The sequence below is a fragment of the Spermophilus citellus genome, assembly GCF_964194105.1.
Source record: "Spermophilus citellus genome assembly, chromosome: 4".
NCBI classification, from domain to species: domain Eukaryota; kingdom Metazoa; phylum Chordata; class Mammalia; order Rodentia; family Sciuridae; genus Spermophilus; species Spermophilus citellus.
Genome location: NC_138185.1, coordinates 162,058,398 through 162,073,108, shown reverse-complemented (window position 1 = coordinate 162,073,108; position 14,711 = coordinate 162,058,398). Strand labels below are relative to the sequence as shown.

At 31.1% G+C, this 14,711-nt stretch overlaps 1 protein-coding gene across 4 annotated transcripts in view; it reads right to left on the bottom strand.

The window, feature by feature from the left end:
- Positions 1–14,711, bottom strand: part of GPHN (gephyrin) — a 612,413-nt gene that overhangs the window by 221,919 nt on the left and 375,783 nt on the right. For 2 of the 4 annotated variants that reach the window (XM_081290454.1, XM_081290456.1), the window contains 2 exons: positions 13,727–13,861; positions 4,620–4,676 (listed from right to left, as the gene is read on the bottom strand). In XM_081290454.1, coding sequence (XP_081146580.1) covers positions 4,620–4,676; positions 13,727–13,861 — 192 coding nt within the window. The remainder of the gene's footprint in view (positions 1–4,619; positions 4,677–13,726; positions 13,862–14,711) is intronic. The other 2 variants (XM_081290455.1, XM_081290457.1) reach the window with 1 other exon arrangement.

Sequence of the window (14,711 nt, the reverse complement as noted above, 5' to 3'; positions counted from 1 at the left end):
TTAATTCAGAAACCAACAGTCTAATACATCCTGCTTTTTGCTACAGAAGAGTCAATGTAGAATGAAAAATATGTTTTCATATGAGAAATAAATAAGACAATATTATTCCAAAAATTACAAGGATCATTCATCAAGAGAATGCAGGGCTCTTTTCTTTCTTGAAAAGAAATGTGTCTGTGTGTGTGTATGTATATATGTATATATACATATATACACTTAATATTTTATATATAATTATGTATTTATATATATACACACACACACATACACACACACTATGCATCATATAAATTGATGCATCAATGATTAATTAAATCCTGTCCCACAGCTCTGAATGATGTATCACATTCTCCAACTAGTAAATAAAATGTTTAATTGGCAACCTGGTTCTGAAACTTTCACTTTACTGAAATTATTCTGCATTGTTTCAATGAATTGAAAGGTATCCAAATCCTTACTCTTGTTGTGTGAACACATGCAATAAATTTCCACAGAATGGAATGGTCACTGTTTGTCACTTCATTTTAGAAACAAAATCTGTTTAATTTGGTCTATGATTCTGAGAATAACTTTATTTTTAAGCAACAATTTTTAATATACATGGCATACTTGAGTAATAAGAATTAAAAAGTAAAGAAACTGAACACTTAGCTGAGACTTTGATTTGCAAGTTTTCTTAGTTGAAATTTCTAAATCTGGTAGTTAACAGATCCCTTAGAATGATATATCCCATATTTAATCTTTTACTGTAAAAATGTAATCAGAACAAAGTATTTCTGATTGAAATGAAACAAAATATGAAGATGTTGAGACTAGTTATTATACAGCAGTACAAGTGCTTAAAACAGAAATTAAACTTGTAATTTAATCCTAATTTTACACCAACTCCCTATCATGTAGACGTTAGCAAGTCCTGACTTTCTAGTCTTAATTTGACTAAAAGAAAAATATCAGTTCTCATGACTGGTTAGGGAAGAGCATGACACTAAAATACACGTATTGGAATATTTTAGAGGTTTCTAGGATAGTATTCAGATATGTTTAGTCATAAAATTCATAATAACCTCTTTAATTTTAACAACTGTGTAACAGATTCTAGGAACTGATTTTGGACAGTCTTTCAGATTCTATTAAGAATATACATAGAAAAGGACTGGCTCAAAAAAAGTAGAGAAATGGAACATGTACAATTTCTTTTTCTGTTTAGCTATCAGAATTAATGACTGGTATTAGTAAAAACCACTATAGACTTTAGTAATTAGAAATGTAATATGGAGACATACATAATTATACATGGAATATAATTAAAAAGAGGCTGAGATCTCAGAGAATTACCATTTTTCTACCTTTTATTCTATTTTTTAAATAACAAAATTACTATGGCAATATGAATTACATGAATGGTAATAATCTTTGGGGAAGTATATGAGGTGCTAGATTAACAGGAACTTTTCAGAAATCCCAGGAACAGGATGAAAAGGTTAAGTCATAAATTATTTAGTTTAATAATTTAATTATTTTGCTGTACTTAAATTATATACTATTTTAGAAAATTTTAACTTGATTTTTATTCAAGAGATACATTAAAAGGAAGACCAAGCATTCTAAAAGCCTGAATTATCTGTCATGAAAAATACTGTGTTAGTACTGTCTATATGATATGTACAGGATTGAGCGGCTGTGGGTATTGTTTTCCCCCAAAGGTTGTCTTTGGTATATGAACGTTTAGCTCAAGAATTTGTAATATGTTACATGAAGGTGTTCCTGGTGAAGAGAATTGCTGCTAATTTTCTTATTTTAAAAGAAAAAATGACATAATTATTTAAAAAATCTGATTTAAGATTATAGTCTATTAACTCAGAATATATGTGCCTACTTACTTGTCTGATTACCTATGATACTTTAACATTGATCATTTTCCTTGAAAAGTGAAATTGAATAATAAAAGCTCTACTCTTTGGGTCCAGTCCATAATTTATAATGTTGCTGACACATCAAACAAGGGACAAAAGAAATGGTTAATGGAAAAGCTCCACATAGAAGTCCCCTGAAAATAACATCAGAAAAGTGTACTACTATAAAAGAAGCAATGATTTTGAAAATTTTTATTTTGCATTGGGGCCAAAATGTTATCAAATCAACTGCAATGTTAGTGTGGCTTAAGCATCCTCTATCCTGCCAATAAAATCTTTATTTTACAATGTGAGCATGATGCTGTAGCTAGAAAAGAAAAAAAGAGGGGGGAAAGAGACAGAAAGTAAAAAAGATGGAGATGAGAGGACAAACCAGTCAGATTTGGAATTACCAGTCAGCAGAAGTTTAAGGGGGGGAAAAATCATCAAGTGAAATCGTACATTTACTCTGAGAGAGTATCCTTTCACATTGCCTTCTAGGTGATCTCTGAGCTCCTCCAGCTTTCGATGGAGCTACATGTAAACATCAGAAAATGAATTGAAAAGGCAACTTGTTCTCTTTTCAGTTTTCCTCTTTTTCCTTTTAAAAATAAGATCATAGCATTATACATTTCTCACTGCCTTTGGCAAACATTTCAAAGCATCAAAGATCTTTGTATAACATAAGAAATACATGCTTAACAAACCCAAGACTGAGAAGCCAACATTTTACTTTATTTTTTAAATTAGAGTATCTTTTCTCCCCAGCATTAATGTAAACAAATACTATGACTATCCTTATAATTCCCAAGAGATTAAATTTTTCTATTTGGCAGAAATATTGAGTAAAATTATTTAAAGAATATGAAATTTGCCTTTGTTTCTCAAACATACTTTTTAAAATTTAAGGCTGCATCCATATTGAAATAACTGATGAAACTGTAAAGATGTCAATTTTTTCTTAAGCATATATGTGTATATACATAACTATACTGTATATACACTTAAAAGTAATAAACACACATATATAACCTGATGTCTATATACCCAAAAGGTGAACTTGAGATAATCTCTCTCTCTCTCTCTCTCTCTCTCTCTCTCTCTCACACACACACACACACACACACACACACACACAATTTCACATATAATCCAGTTTAAAGCAAAAGATGCTACAGTTATGGATGCCATTTTTTCCTTAGTTAACTACCATAATTTTTAAAAATGTTGTACTGCACCCTCTCACTTGAATCTGTCATAATCCATATTCTAAACAATAATGGAATTATCTTCTCTTAAAGACAAGGTAAGATATGATACCTCACAAGCAGACAGTGAGGAATGCTACTGATATATCATCACATTTTCCTGAATGAATAATCTTAAGTTGCCTTGTTTTTGAAATAAGCATACAATCAACACTTCCCACCCTTCTGATTATCCTTAGTGAAATAACATTTTAATATAATAGTTACCCACTATAAAGCAGTGTTAGAGAACAGAGAGGATGGCTTTTCAGGAATAAAGAACACAAACATACAAACACACCTTCATCCATGTGCACTGGTGTGTGCACACACAAATAAATAAATAAACAACAACAAAAAGTAAAACTAAGAAGGCAGAAGAGGCAACAAGAGAAAAGAGTGCAGAAGTTTGTGTTTCATAAATTGCTAAATGGAAATAAATTAGAGGTGTGTAAAATTTTGAAATGACTCAATATTAAGTCTCAAGGCAGTTACTGAATTTTAAGACACTTCAGTGCATTGAATTATTTGGTATTTTGATTAACAGTTACTATTACTGTAAAGCAAATGGGATTGAGTTATAAAAAAGTGCTTAACTTTGTGGGTGATTATTCTGCATGTTTTTAGAGTTCAGCAATTTTCTAACTTGCACTTTTGGTGGCAGCATTAAGTGAACAATGACTATGTCTGTTTCTTAAGGGTGAGAACTTGCTTACCCTTTCATTATGATTAAATGTTAACAGTACTGAGTGACCAAGATATATTGACCAAGTGGTATTTAGCCATTAGCAAATAGATAAATCAGAAATCTACAAGTTGTATATTGTATACATGAATGGGTAAATGTTTAGATAAACCTGTGATAATGGCTATAGTTACATCAATTTTTTTAAACTTAAAGAAAAAAAAAGGGGATTTAGAGTGTTTAAACACTTAGCTATATGTGGGCCCACTTACTAGCATCTTATAAAGTTCTTTTCTAGTTCCTAAGATTATATGTATTCAATACAATTATTAACTCACGATGATTTTTTTTCTGGACTGAACTATAGCTGATAATGACACTAACATAACATTTAATTTTTTTTAAACAAAAATGTTAAAAGGGGAAATAACATTCTAAAAATATATTAGTTCTCTGTGTAAGAGGATATTAACACACAATCAGTGACATCAGTCAGAGGAACGGTTTACTCTAGAACCCCAAATTATAGGCACCTGTAAGGAGGCAGTTGCCCTTTCTCTTGTTTGTGGTGCCATTCAAAGCTAGTTATTTGGCATCTTGCCTTCAGCTGGTTGCTCTATGTGTAGCTGAAACAAAAAAAAATAATATGACCCAACAGCCAATAAAAATAATTAAAATAAAAAAAATGGGATGGTGAAAAATGGAAAAAGCCCCCTTCCTCCCACCACCCTCCAAAAAGGAAGAAGTGTAGGCTATAGACGAAATCTTGCCAAAAAATGTTAGAAACATATTTACTTTGAGGGATCCAACTCTACTAGAAACTCCTTTGCTTTCATCCGGCCGTCTAATTTGCTACAATGAGGGAAGATGGGTAAAAAAGACAGAATAAAGAAAAAGTGAACTTAAAAATTTTTCTACACATTATTAAGTAATACATGCAAAAACATTAATTGACTCTTTTAGGAGGCCAAGGAGTTAATTAACCCAGAAGGCTGTATGACATGCTTTGTAAATAGGCTGACCACTAGAATTAAATCTTTGTTATGGCACTATTCCTGAGATGAGGAAATTGGCACTTACTTTTGGTTATCTTGGGGACTTCTGATGAAGCAGTATCTGCAGTAGTGTTACATTTGCATTTGGCTTACAAAAAACAAAGAATTACAAATATACCTATGCACTTATTCTTTTTCAGTCTTGAAGTGTCTATTCCATTGTAATACCAGAAAACCTCAATGGTATGACTAGAAACATGAGTGTTTTCTAAGTAAAATGATCAGTCCTGACAAGCATCATTCTTGATAGACGACAGAGTGAAGATCCTCTGCTTGCTGACCCAAGCATTGAGGTTGTTCAGCTGTCACTGAGATTCCCAATTAAACAATTGTGCTGCCCAACCAGAAAATTTTAATGCCAGACCAATGTTAGAAAGATTCACTCCTTCAAAGCTTTCTGTTATTTCAGCTGAATTTTCCTCATGTAAGATAGTGAAAATGAAAAGTAAAATTGCTATTTAAAAAATTTATTCCATACCATTATACAAGGAATAAAGGAAGATTCTCAATACAAAGTATTTTTCTAGATGAGGTGTTTTATAAATAGAGCTCTATAAGAACTAATGTTTTGGTGAAAGAGGGAAACAAGCCAAAGAATAAAAAGTAAAAAATAAAAAGGGTGTGTATGAGTGTGGAAGTTTCAGATCAAGTGTTTTTTTTCCTATTCTCCTTCATTTTCTGTGGTGTTAGGGATTGAACCTTTGATACATGCAAGGCAAGAAACCAATGATTTTGTAATATAAATTCCTGCAACTGAAGAATAAGTTCTCAATTCAGACTAGCATGGGTGAAGTTAGACATGTTGTTCCTTATTTATCAGCAGATAGTAGAAGTAGTATCAGTGTGATGCCAAGTCCCTAGCTTTAAAAATCTCAGAAAAATAAGTAATACCAGAAATCATCTATGGTATACTAAAAACATAAGTGTTCTCTTAAAATAAGAAAACTAGCTATAACTACAAAAGTTTATTTCTTGGAAGCAGGATATAGATTGTCTCATTCCTTTTAGGAATGTCTCTGATAGCACAAGGAGATTGATGAGAGAACTGAATTTTTGTTTTGAAAAAAAGCATCTTTGTACATTAGAATTACATCAACTTTTGGTTTTACGTGATATAAATAGTTTGTGTAAATGTTTCATCATTAAATAAATGTTTTGACTAAAAGATAATCATCAATTCTCACTCTTCTTAGTCAAAAAGAATTGCCAAATTTAGAAAAAATGCAGATGAATTAGATCATCAACACTTGATGACCTCTCAAGGGACAGTTAATTCACAGTGAGTTCATAATATTTACTCACTTTCTTGTGCTATTTCCTTTTAATCTCAGAGAGCACCTTCATTTGGAAAGCTGTCTCTCATCTTAAATGGAGACTCACAATATTTGAAATATAGTCTTGATAGTTTCCTGTAAAAATAGAATCTAATGCCTTTCTAAAGGTTTTTAGAAACTGTGAAGATTTTTGAATTATTATACAATAACAAGTGCACACTATTTTCTACACTGTTCTTTATTTCTAAAAGGCTTAAAATTGTATTAATTCAGCAACATGAGTTGTCTTCTTCAAGGTTACAGGGGAGGCTAATTACAAGTCTAGGAACAATACCCACCATTGCTGATTTCTAGTTTGAACTTGTATTCCCTAATAGGTCTAGAAATAAATGGGGCTAGAAAAAAATTGATGTTTATAAAAAGATATAAATTTGTATGTCTATCTATTTCTCCATCTATGTAACAAATTTTATCTGCTAATATATTTATATATAAAAGAAAAATTCCCTGTTTCATTTCAGTTCCAAATGTACGCACAAGCACAGAAATTTAAAGAATAAATTATAAGAGAAAAAAAGACAGTTACTCCTGAACTCTGAATGTGAAAAATAGATCATAGAACCAATATAAAGACTCTGGGAACAATTTGACATCACCTTTTGACCACAAGTCTGCCTATGAAACTATTACAAAAGAAAGACTAGAAAACCAATGTGGTTTTTAAAGCCAGAAGTGGTGGCAAATCAAGTTTCATGGTATTTTTGTTGTTGTTGTTTTTTTTTTTTGGTGGCTCCTGAAACAGATAAAAATACCTAATACTGAAAATTTTCAGAAAGAATTGAAGAAAGGTTTGTCAATATAAACTCAAATTTGAGTAATGGGAAAAAGTGAAATTAACAGGTTTAAAATGTAATATCTTCATTTATTCTAGTCAACTTTTAATGGTTAATTATAATGGAGTAGTATAATTCAAATGTCTGATAATTTTTCAGACAATAATTTAAAAAAACTCAAAGTTAATAGCAAAATATAATATTATCTAATTTCAGTTTTATCAAAATGAAATGTTCTACAGTACGGGCTATGTCTTTTACTCATTAAAAAGTTTTAAGGAGCTTCTGAAAAAAAAAGGTGTCACTTTTACCTGAAATTTATTCCTTCCTTCTTTCCTTTCTTTGTCTTCTCTCTGTTACCTTCCACCACCCCTACTCTTTTGCTGGGGATTGAACCCGGGGCCTTGTTCATGTTAGACAACTACTCTACCACTGAGCTACACCAGCCCTGAAATTTCCCCAATTTTAAATGCTTCAAACTAATTTTAAAAATGAGCCCTCCTTACTATATCCTCAACAAAAACTATCTGTGAACAAAAAGATTATTATTTAAGAAAGGACTTTGTGTGTTTCCTGTGGAAAATTACTTGTACTCAAATGTAGAAAGTAGAATCACACTGAAAGTAAGTAGGGCCAGCTACAAATGTCATGAAGTTTTTTCTCATTTTGAATAGAGTAACTGTTCCCTGTCCAAGAATCAGACTGGATTACAGAGCCCAAGTAAACTATTTATAATACTGAAGCATAATACTGATAATCATTTACATAAAGGACCAGATCTTTTGTACTGAAAATACAACAGTAACATTGTCTTTATGGAAAATATATTAAAAAAAGATTCAACATACATCATTTTGACTCACAAGATTTTCAAGAAACATATGCCAGTTTGTTCATTTCTTTACATCACAGCTAGCTAAGTGTGGTTTATGAACCCATTAGGGTTTCTGAGAACCTTTCAGTGGTTTACAAAATCAAAGTTTTTTGCTAATAGTAATAAGACATTATTTGCCTTTTTTGCTATGTTGACATTTGCATTGATAGTTTAAAACCAATGGTGGATTGGCAGTTTAGTTCAAATCAAGGAAGTGGATCTAATAGTATGAATAGTCATTGTGTTATTTACTGTTGTGTACTAAGAATTTGTTTAAAAAAATCTAGTCTCATTTAACATTGTCCTGAATTAAACAGTAAATATTAACCTAATTATATTAATGCAACTTGATTGTTCAGTGTTGCAAACTAGTAAGTATGAATTAAATACTTCTACTGCATACCAAAGGATGCTGGTTGTCTCAAGAAAAAGCACTTTATGCAACTCTTTAAGTTATAAGCTGAACTAGCCAGTTTTTATATAAATACCATTTTTACTTGAAAGAATTAAAAAAATAACCATTTCAATCATGATTATTAAGATTTAGATGTCTGGTACACATTTTCTTAAAAATGAACAAAGTGAAACTGTCAATCCAAGAAATACTGACAGTATTTTTTTTTTTTTTTGCCAAAGATAAACGTCTAACTCCTAAGAAAAAATAAGTCATAGAAAATGTGTATCTGTTACTTTAAGCATTCTAGTACTTTGAAAGTTTTTAGATACGCTGGGTGGTTATATTAACAAAGATGTTTTCTTGATATAGTAAAATAAAATACATCAACACTTGGAAGAAATCATACTTTTAAAATGACAGACATGTTAGAAAATTATGCCTGGGTAAAATATCCATTCAAAGTGTAAGACAGATCAATGTATTTGAGCATATTTGCACAAAAGACAACTTATTAGTTTTTTTTTTAATCAAGAGTATTTTTATTTATTTTTTTCACTAATTCAATGGTTTCTGATCTTTTTGTTGATTCTATGTATAGAACCCATATATTTCTATGTTATTAACAGCTGAACAGACACTAGTATGTCAATGCTGAAAGAATTTAAGATAAAAACAAAGAAAGCTGATGTTTAGTCTTCTCATTTTGTTTAGGCTCTTAAAAATGGTAGAAAATAATTTTGGGGCACAAGTAGGACCTTGATTTAGGCTAGAATTTTAGAAACTAAATGAAATTATCCAGAGAATTGGGAATCTCAGAGTTAGTCAATGCACTAGCCATATGACATAATCATTTTCATTCAATGGAAAACAGTGACAATAAGGAAGAGTTTTTAAAAAGCAACATTACTAGGAGAAAATACCAGGGAAGATTATGTTGATTTTGGATAAACAATGTCATTTTTATGAGTAAAGGAAATCATATTGCCCTTCAGATTCATACATTAAAAACCTCGAATTTAAGAAAGTAGTTCATCCAGTGTAATCTATTTTTTTTTTCTCAAAGAACAATAATAGAAACATGCAAAAAAGTTGTAATACTGCATTCTGTTTGCATATACAGTTAGCCAATGGTGTACTAAGGAACATGCCCTTCACACAAAGATATTTCAAAAACATACTTTAAAGTCACCATATGAATTTTAGTTCAAGAATATATTAATACAATTTATATTTTTTTCTCAGAGGAAAATATCAACTTGCTAGTTAGTCTGGGCACAAAATTCTTTTCCCACTTTTAAGGTATAAGAGAATATGTGATTATAAACTACATTTACTTAAAGTTAAATTTCAGTTGTTTAGGGAATAAAAGAATAAAATTAACCTTTAAAATATTCTCAAGTTTAATAAAATCTAAAGAGAATAGTAAAATGATTGAAAGTTTATAGTTTCTCTTTTATTATTTTTAATTTAATTTCTAAATAGAGATGGTATTGCCCTTCATAATTGAAAATCAGCAGTCACTTAATTTGTGAATTATACTTATTTTAAAAGAGAAGATACCTGTTAGAGAATTATTCTTTCATCATATCTTTTTTTGAAGACTATCATTATTTTAGAACCTGAGTGCTCTAGATACTGCTTAAACTTGTTTAAATAGAATCTACATACATTTCACTTCTTTTGCTTAGGCAATGAAAGACTAAAATCCCCAGTTTGTAGTTAGAAGATTCACTGTCATAAAGCAAGAGGAGTGAAAATCATTCATCATTCAGTCAGATTTTATTTTATTTGTTGGAGAAAATACCATTCTATGAATAATTGTTTAGAATAGAAAATATATTAGACTTTGATAAGTTTACTAGAAGAAAAAAATCAAAACAGCATATTTTATAGAGAGATCTTGCTCTTATAGTAAAAGAAACTTAAAGGATCAAAAACAATCTATATTGCAGTATGCATATAAAATGTTAATCTAAAATTAATGTTTAATATTATAGTTGACCCAGAGAAATAGGTATACACATGCAAATGAATATGAAGTATTTCAGTTTAACTACTACTCAGTGATAAAAGCAATAGAGGGAAATATAGGAATTGGTAATTTTGAATCATTACTTGGATATTTAGCCATTTTGATTTCCTTTTTGTGTGTGTGCTGCTGAGGATTGAGTCCAGAGTCTTGTGTATGCTAGGCAGGCATACTATCACTAGCTATATCCCCAGTGCTCTATTTTGAGTTTGTACAGACGTAGTTAAAAGCTTCTGAATTTTATTCCCATAATATTCTGTACTGCTTATGATAAATTGTAACATTTAATTATATTTCATTATAATTTGTGGTTGTCTGTTTCATCTGTTTGTAAAGGCAAGAGACTACTTGGCAAAGACTATTTAATAAATAAATCAATCTGCTGGGTAAACAGAGATTGCAGATCTCATAATAGACAGAAAGCTCAGAAACGTTAAGCACCTTTCCTAATGTAGTGTGGTTATTAAGTAGAGAAACAAGCCTTTGAATCCAGACCTTTCATTATCAAATCAAGTGCTTTTTAATGCTGATCATTTAAGACCTTCTAGTATTTTTGAGGTAAAGAAAATTCATTTGCACATATATTTCTGTATATGACAGACTGTGCATGCTTAATCTGAAACATAGAAAGGGGATTTCTGTGGGGTTTGGCCAATACTGATAGGTTATTAAATTATAAGTATTATAATAAAGATGAAGAAAAAGCTTGAATTGTATTTCCAATTTTGTCTTGAATATCATTACATGGATATTTTACACATACCTTAGATTAAATACATTCAGAATCAAAATGCACTTCCCCTTTTCTTTAACCCTGAGAAATTGCTGCTTCTCTTTTACCTAGCACAGAGATAAATACTAAAAGATTTATGGTCTTAAAATATGACTCAGTGGAGAAAAGAAAAAAAAAGCATCACTTAAAAAATACCTGATATGTGAAATTAGATTACTGAAGTCACTGAATTAAAACTATTCATGTACTAATGAAATTTTACCCCGAGAATTCTTGATTGGTGACAGTGCCTTCATAGTGGTCATTATTGCTGAAAATAATTCTTAAAACTTCTACCCAGCACAAATGCTCATGTTTGGTTTTCAGTATCCTTCACGATCCTAGTAGAATGCCGCTAGAGAGCCCTTCTTTGATCACTTTACCTAAATGAGGTTCTCCTATACATTTTTGTTTCTTCTTGCTGTGATTTCAATAAGTATTAAATTATTGTGAAATTATAATTTGTTGTTTCTCCACAAGTATATTTTAACATACATTCGAATAAAATACAAACTCCATGAAGACAGAGGCTATTATCTGTTACTGGTATCAAAGCACTGGTAAGAGTACCTACTTTCAACTAAGCAGTCTTATAAGACTTTCTATTGGACAGATTAATTTGACTTTCTTTACTCCTTTTAAAAAACAGTATTCAAATTGTTTTCTTTTCCTGTACTAGTATACTAATTCAGCATTAAAAGTGTATTTTCAAAATTACAGAAAGGCAATCATTTTATCTTTAAGGCATAATAGTGTTGGTAAAAATTATCTGAAGGGAATGCAATCTTATTCCTAAAAAAATGCAGTGCTTGGGCTGGGGTTGTGGCTCAGCAGTAGACCACTCGCCTAGCACATGCAAGGGGCTGGGTTCGATCCTCAGCATCCCACAAAAATAATTAAATAAAATAAAGGTATTGTGTCCAACTACAACTATTTTTTTTAAATGCAGTGCTTTATATGAATTCATTGTCAGTTTAAGGAAAAAATATGAAGTCTCCTGCTTGCCTAAAGTTTCTCAATCAGCATATTAATTTAATAAATGTCAACTTTTTTATTTTTAGAATTTTACTTTGGTGATTTAGAAATACAAGTAATTTAAAAACTGCTGTAATTGCAAAGTTTAAAAAATGCTCAATAACTACTATGTATAATCAAATTTAGCTAAAACATGTTCTGAAAATATTTATAATTATTGCATGTTATTAAGGAAAAATTATACTGTGGCTGGTTCTGTATTCCCAACATTTAGGTCCTAATACCTGATGAACTAAACTTTTACTTAAATTAGTGGACCTAATTTACTTTTAATAACTTCGACTTAGTAAATAAGCCTAGCTGATACAGTTCAAATTTAATGCAGTTAAATTATAAATTATTTTGTTTTAATAATATTATAACACATATGAGATTTTCTATGCAATTGAGGGTTTGATAACTCATGTTTTTATTCAGATGAAAATGGAGGTGACTGACACCCAAACGGCATTAACATTCATTTCATATCTAGAATATTCTGATGGTTTTTCTTCACTGATAATTTACCATCTCAATTTTAAGTGATAAATTAATATCAGTTATTTTGGACACGTGTGTAAAAATAATGATATACAACACTAACACTCTGAAGACTTTGCTGAGAAGGTTGTATCATGTAATGTACATGATACAAACTGCACTATCCACATCAAAAACTGTTTGAGATCAGTTTGAGTCAAATGCAATTATAACACTTATAAAACTAATAGAAAAGTTGGAATTGAGGAAAACAGTTACATAGGTTCTTAAATGTGATGATAGGAAAAAAAGCCACAGTTTGAAAAATTAACTGTTAGATCCTTAGGATAAAGATAGTATGTAGCCTGATATCTAACACTATGTTTTATTAAAGAAGATAAAATGTTACTTTAAGTTTTTTGATACCAATATTAGATTCATCACAGAGAGAACTTGAATGCAAAAATGACTAACTTATCCAGAGCAGTGACATTCCAGGAGAAAATAATTACAGCAATAATTAAATTTGCTAACTAATTTATTATACACATAAATATGTGGGAAGCAAATAAACTGTCTCATCTTGCCCCACCCTGATTCAGTGACAGAATATAAAATATAAAGACTAAGAAATTCCCTCCCTTCCCCAAAGGTTGGCATTAAAACTTTCTAATTAATTTAGATTTGTTTCCAAATATTAGGCAGCAACATTCCAAGCTGAAAATGTTTGAAAAAATCTGGAATGATACTAGAGCAGGGAGCTACCCCAGCCTGAACAAAATTTTAAAAATCCCTTTGGTTACAATATTTTGCTAATCTTGCTGTTTACTGGCCCCAAATACATTTATCTTCAGTATAAACAAATATTTTTACATCTATATTGATGAGTATGCTCAAAAAATAACAGATCTAAAATAAAGAAACAGGTGCTACAGAAAGTGATACCCTTAACCGTGATGTTAGAGTAGATATCTTGCATGAAATTTCTATTTCCTACATCTATTGGGCTAATATGACAATTTGTGAAACAATGGGTGGTGACTACATTATATTCCATTTATTTCTCATAGTATCTTACATGCAATCAAAACATGACAAGCAGGGGGTGAATATTGGTTAGTTTTCCCAGGTTTCATAGTAAAGCAAGTATAAGGTGCAAAGAAACTATACTTACTTTTGGTGTTGGGCAGGAAGCTGTAGAGAGGCGAGATGTAGCCTGAGCACGAGGCGATTCTGAAGGAGTAGTGCTGAGGGATGCTGTGTCTCGTGGGAGCACCTGAACACCACGAGAAATAATGGAGTCTGGAATCTGAACAAGAGGAAGAATTACAGTTTACTATTCTGAAAATTTGAACAATGTATAAAATCAATACTGACATCTAGTTTAAATTTTTTTTTTTTGGTACTTGGGATTGGATTCAGTGACACTCAACCACTGAGCCACATTACCAGCCTTATTTATTATTTTTAAAAAATATTATTAGTTGTAGCTGGACACAATACCTTTGTTTATTTAGTTTCATGTGGTGCTGGGGTTCGAACCCAATGACTCACACATGCTAGGTCCTTGCTGTACCACTGAGCCACAACCCCAGCCTCCCAGACCTATTTTGTATTTTATTTAGAGACAGAGTCTCACTGAGTTGCTTAGCATCTTGCTTTCGCTGATGCTGGCTTTGAACTCGCGATTCACCTGTCTCAGCCTCTGAGCCACTGGGATCACAGGCGTGTGCTACCATGCTACACCCCCATAGTTTAAATTTTTTTTGGTATTCTTTGCTGCTCAGGTTTCATGTAGCTGCTGTTACTTACTTATGGTAAGTTATAAATATATCCAAAAGTTTTGGACAGGATAGACTTTCAGATTTAAAATATTTTCTTAACAAATAATATGTCATAAAACATGTACTTGAAAAGCAGTACAGCACCGTAAGTAAAAGTAAAGTGCTTATTTTTTAAATATACTAGCCCTGTCATTTAATAGTTTGAAATTTGATGAAAGATACTCAATTCCTAGATATTATTATCCAACATTCTTTACCCTCTCTGCTTATAACTGACCTGTATGGACAGCACTGACAAGATATTTTGTGCACTCTGACATCCAATTGGGTTCAGTCAGTGGGAGGCACTGGCAGGAGAGTGAGGCTTAGAAATAA